General features: G+C 34.2%; 1 protein-coding gene across 1 annotated transcript in view; it reads right to left on the reverse strand.

Moving 5' to 3' along the window:
- The window catches only part of LOC120333909 (uncharacterized), a 48,625-nt gene extending 44,321 nt beyond the window's left edge, over window positions 1-4,304 (reverse strand). The window contains exons 1-3 of the mRNA XM_078110293.1: window positions 3,957-4,304; window positions 3,170-3,545; window positions 1,579-1,895 (exon numbers count right to left, since the gene is read on the reverse strand). Of these exons, the coding sequence (XP_077966419.1) occupies window positions 1,579-1,895; window positions 3,170-3,545; window positions 3,957-4,304 (1,041 nt within the window). The remainder of the gene's footprint in view (window positions 1-1,578; window positions 1,896-3,169; window positions 3,546-3,956) is intronic.
- Between the last annotated feature and the right edge of the window lie 1,696 nt (window positions 4,305-6,000).

Here is a 6,000-nt window from a genome sequence, read left to right on the forward strand (position 1 = left end):
TACTTTCCCTTAGCACATATAATCCATAAATAAAAAATTGTGATATCATTGTTAACTGGGAGCTACGGGGTCAAAATTAAAATTTCAAAAACGGACAACTAGCCAGGTTCCAGAGGTCAAAGGTTGCTTTGAATGGTAATTATAGATTCCGTACAAGAGACTAAAACTTAGAGTTTGTCACAAGATTTGTTATGAAAAGGCAAGCTTAATTTATGAAACATAGACCTCATCTGATTCATTGGGATTTACTAAATTACAAGTTTACGGCAGCAGAATTACTGTATATTATGTCAAAAGATTTATAGTTAATAGTGCTTAGGTGACTGAAATAAATATAATAAGCTGTGACTCCAGTTTGAACAGGTGGACATTTCATATTTGATCAAGTCAAAATTTAATTTGGTTATTGAACACTCATCATTAATTGTTGAAGGAGTATTATTTTGGGTTGAAAGTTCGATTTACTTTTTTACTATCGAACACTCAAACTAAACACAACTTTTGGAGATGATAGAATAACATTAGAAATATAAATCCACATGCATGGCCATGGGTGTTATGACCCAGTAGTAAGACCAATGAACTTGACTGCGTTTGCATTACAGATTGTACAAGTTCATACCATTGAACACAAGCTGTAATAAAATGGGAGGCCAATGCCGAACTGAAATGATTTTTTATTTTTCAGAAAATAGTAATTCCTCCAGTGAACACTTGTACAGGGCTTGGATTAGAGTGAAAGACATGAATAAGAGTCATATAGAATTTTTTTTTCAAAAACTATATTCAGTAAGTACTCAAAAAAATACTGCTTTTCACACTGCCCATTTATTTTAAAATTTTAATAAAAATCAATTGAACTTGGAAGTTTATCAGAAAATTAATCTTCCTTTGGGTGCAATATAGGGCAATTTTAGGTATTTCACACAATCACAGGACAAGACTCAACAGAACTAAATTGCTCATCGGAATTGGTTATTATGTATTTTAAACAAATATTCAAATAAAAAATTAGACCTAAAAGCTATTATTCAAAAAGGTAAATTTAAAATTATAGAGGTTTCACATAAATTTCACCATGTAATCTAATTCTGGGTTATAAAGGTGTAACACTATAACATATTGTAAAATCAAACTCAAAATTTCCTCCAACTTTTTGAAAAGCGATAATTATGTGAATATTATTGTTTTATACTTCTGTTTTGCCCAAGGATGATTTTAAAGCTTGTAGTTGATCTGATGACAGGTTACAGGCGCTATGGTGATTTGCACATACTGTCTAGTCAGTAAGTATTCGTCATATAAAAAATTTAACTAATTTAATTACATTTGCGCCACGGACCGCAGATTTCATGTTTAAAACCAGGTCCACCACACTACTCCGTGTGACAATTCAGAAAATACTTTTAAACCAAAAAGATTCTGATATATAATTTAACATATACAATAATCAATATATGGTGACATTCTACTATATAGTGGTGCCAGTAACTCCAAATATGAGCTGCTCGCCTAAAGCCTTATTTATAGTAAAAACATGAAAACAAATTTTAAAGAATTTAATATCAGAAATTCTACCTTCACATTTGATCCTTTCAATTCAGATGCCAGAGTTTGAAGTGAGGATGACTTGAGATCACATCTACGGAAATTCATTGATAGTGACGTACAGTAGAAAGCTACTGATCCAATGACATGAACATCACTTATGGAGAGAGGATGACCCCACATGTCAATTTTGTGAAGAGATGATTTGACAATGTCACTCATTCCATTCTTGGCTTCGTTCAATGCAGTGAAAAGTTCCAAAAGATCTGATTTGTCTGATATTTCTTTGAGTTGTGATTGCAGACTTTTCTTGAGAATATCTCGTTTTTCTTCAAGATCCTGAATTTCTGTGAAAATATAAGAATATATGTATACTGATGATACTTGTGTCTGAATGATAAGTTACCATTCAGTAAAGATTGACTTGCAAATAACATTAGCGCTTATCTCTTTTAAATTAGTTATTGGAAAATTAAATCTAGTCAGCCATAGCCAATCAATGTATTGGGCACCTCATTGTACTAATGTGTCTGTTACATTGTTTAGACTAGTCTTTGTTATTGCACTTCAGATTTCCCCAAGCCTAAAACTTTAGTTCAAATCCAGTGTAAAATGTGTAATAATAATGATTGATGCGTATTAATGATGCTCGGCTACTTTTTGCTTTGCAATAAAACACCCTAGTACAGAAATGGGCAAAGTATGACCCGTGGGCCAAATCCGCCCCGTTGAGTAATTCAATCTGGCCCGCATGATGGTGCCACAACCTAACTAAAACTAAATTTTGATGTCTTAGTTAAAATAAGCTCAAGAAATTTGTTGAAATTGCAAATAAAATTAGTCTTGGCACGAGGCTTATTGTTTTTCACTTTTGCTTTTGTTACACTGTAAATATTTTTCATAAAATGTAACTTTTACATCACACTTACATGGCCCGCAAGTCTAAGTGGTCACCTTTTTTGGCCCCTGGTCGAAAAATCTTGCACATCCTTGCCCTAGTAGCATCTCAACCTTTGCCCCTATCCCCAAGAATTACAGCATTAATGAATTAATTTTTTATATGAACTTATTCATGGATTTGGCTCCGAACAATGCCCTGTAACAGTGTGCACTGATAAGCTAGGCATAGAGTTACTGTTTCCTAAAATTACAGGAATATTCCTAGGTCAGCATTGTCTACCAAATTTATTACACCCTAGGGCCTAGGTGAAGAGACAAGTATGCGATGTGAACCCGAGATGAGTAACCTACAATGCCAATACAGTTATTAGGTTGAACACTTCACCTGCTAGGCCATTGCACTGATTAATTGATAATGCGAGAAACGCGTAACAAATTTCAGATTTGAATCAAGAAAAAAAATGGCTCTAGCTTGAATTTGAATCAACAATAAACAACACATTACCTTCAAGTAAAATTCCGGCTGCTTCATATACTGTCGGATTCAATAAAAATCCACAGATCATTTTTCTGACGAAAACAAAGTGACCGGTATGAAGATGTTTATCCACGAACTCCTTAAAAGATTTTAAATCCAGTCCAAGAATATAGAAAGATGTGAGCATTTCTTGAATACTTTGATGTTGAAAGTAAAGAAGGTGGATTCCTTGAAAGAGTTTACGATATATTCCTCCAGGAGCCAGAATTGCTAGATCGGTTGCCTCTTCCGGTTTTAGATGAACTTGACGAAAATCTGCTTCTGTAAATAGAACTCGACGTTCTACTGTCCCAATGTATGATAGTTCTTTTAATTTGTCCAAAACTTCAAAAATATTCTCTTGGTGAGTGTGGGGGGATCGTAAGATACTTTGCATGACCACAATCATAATACCACTCATGGTGTTTGGTTTGAAGTCAGATTTGAATTTTAATGCTATCAGCGTGTAAACCAGCATCACAGGGTTAGTGCACAGTAACAAGAGTGGTGGAGCTTTGATTTTAAGAAATTCCATTATTTTCTCGGCTTCTTCATTTCCTTCATATCCAGAAATTATTTCCTTGATGGAGTCCATTGTTAATCCAGCAAGTGCAATGACCTTGTCTGGTCGAACTTCTCCCCAATAATTTCTGATGGAATGTTCACGACTGGACGATATAATGCGACAGCCAGGAAATAATTTTTCAGAGAGAAAATTCCACATTATTACCTCAGGATATGCAGGCTCATCTAGACTGATGAGTTCATAAACTCCATCAACTGTATATTGAAGAGTATCCAAGGAGTCGAGCATGAACAAAACTTCCTCTGGGTGAGTTTTTGCAATGTCTATTGCTTGAACTCTTTCTTCTTTTGTGAGATTGCTGAAAATTAGTTCTTCTGCTGTTACTTTACTGTCGTTCATAAATTGTTTACATTCTACATATGGAACCATCTTGATATTCCCCTGAAAATATTTTCCCTGTATGACATCTCTTGAGGTTGCTTTCATGAGTGTGGTCTTTCCTGAACCAGGGGGCCCCACGAAACAGACATGACCATGTTTAAAGTTGTTAAACAATTCATCAAGTTGTGTCTCTTTTCTGATCCCTATTTCTCTTTCTCGTTGTAAATACTTTTGTTGATTAGGTGACTCTGGTACATAATCGTGTTCAGGAATTCTTCCACCTCTATAAAAATCAATTTCTTCCAATTGAGGAGTTACGTCCACATTTAGTTTTCTCTTGAAAACTCCATGAGGTTCGGCAAAGTCATAGAAGTCAGTGCACTTTTCAGTGTTATCATTGACTTTTGCTATTACTTTTTGATAAGACATCATATTTGCTTTACAATGTCATACACTTTAAACATCCAGCGTATTGACCATCTGGTAAAGCTTCATAAAAAAAGATCCATCCGATGTAATATTCAATAATACTTTTCGACAATAACTTCAAAGTTCTAGAATATAAACTTTAACTAAAGCTGCTACAAATCTAACAAGAAAACATTTGTCATCCAAGTGCGATGAAGCCTAACATAGATGCCATTAAATCTGCTATATAATGTACACTTTTGTAAACAGTCGCTATTCATAATAACTTTGTAACATTTACATAATTGTTCCTAAATTAATATTGTTGTTTTCACGATTTCAAGTAATACATTCAATGATGTTTCATGCGACACCCATTCCACGCCTTCTGTTTTGAACAGAGCCGCCAAAAAGTACTTGCGGACCCCTGCTCTATGTGTGAGGAAATACTGTTTTTTTGGCAAAAATATTTCCACACCGACAGAAATTACTTTATATTGAGTGTTTTTAGGACAGGAATGCAGAAAGGAGTACCGGTATGTATTAGTTTCGATCATGAGGATAGTGCACTGAAAAAATTTTTTTTTTCAAATTTTCTGCAAGGATAAAACTCTTTAAAGAGAAATTTGTTTATTTTAAAGTGAGTACCTAATGAAATCTGACATGTAGAGTTATGAAAAACTTCTCGTACTCGTCATGGTACATAGTCATGATTCCGCTGCTAAAATTAGGTGACAAATGCAAGTTTAAACTACCCATCAGATATTGTTGGCTATATTAGACCCCAAACATTCAAAAACAAAACAAAACTGGTATTTCAGGGTATTAATAAAATGCCATATGTTACCGATTGCTTCTACACTGAGAGTTTTAATTTTATGTAAGACCAGTCGTAAGTCTCCATATAATCCCGCCACCCCCCAAATAATTTTTATTGCCATGTATTCGAACCTGGTATTTTTCCGATGAATATCAAATTACAAAAACTAAATTAAAAAACTATTATAAATAATTATAAAGACTAAATCTATGCCAAATAAAAATAACATAATCTCTTTCCACAAAATATCAAGTATATTTATGAGCTTTCGTTACATCATAGTCTAACTTCTTCAAATAAAACAAGATATGACTGCAAATTATAAAGATCAGTAATTAGTTAAAAATTGTAAGATAAAAATCACAGAAATACATTATACATTGGTTGGTTGGTTTATCTTCATAATACTATCTCAGTCACGCATCCTTGTGGCAACAGCCACATACGGATCCGGAATAGAAATTAAACAAGGAGAAAGGACCTGCAGTTCAATACACAAAACCCTAGTACACCCCATAAATCTATGCTCTTGATATTTGTTCTGATTCTCTAGACCTGCTCGGACTCAAAAATTTCACTTGACCTATTAACATCACAAATTGCAATGTTAAACTTAAATTCAATTGCTGATTCACACATACAAATTTTATTTCTATATACAGTATTCTTATCCATTTTTCATCACTGATGGTATATCTGAATGATTACTTTAGGATAGGATAGGATAGGATTTACATATTTATCCCGGGGGAGAGGAAAGCCGATAAGACGGCTTATCCATATGGCGAACCACGGCCTCTCGTCCGGTTACCATTCCAAGTCGGGTATGGGATTAATTTTACTGTATTATTTGTTTTCGGAAGCATGGACTTGGTGGTGGAGGAAGCCGTAACCGACCAG

The sequence above is a fragment of the Styela clava genome, chromosome 2 (genome assembly GCF_964204865.1).
Source record: "Styela clava chromosome 2, kaStyClav1.hap1.2, whole genome shotgun sequence".
Classification (NCBI taxonomy): domain Eukaryota; kingdom Metazoa; phylum Chordata; class Ascidiacea; order Stolidobranchia; family Styelidae; genus Styela; species Styela clava.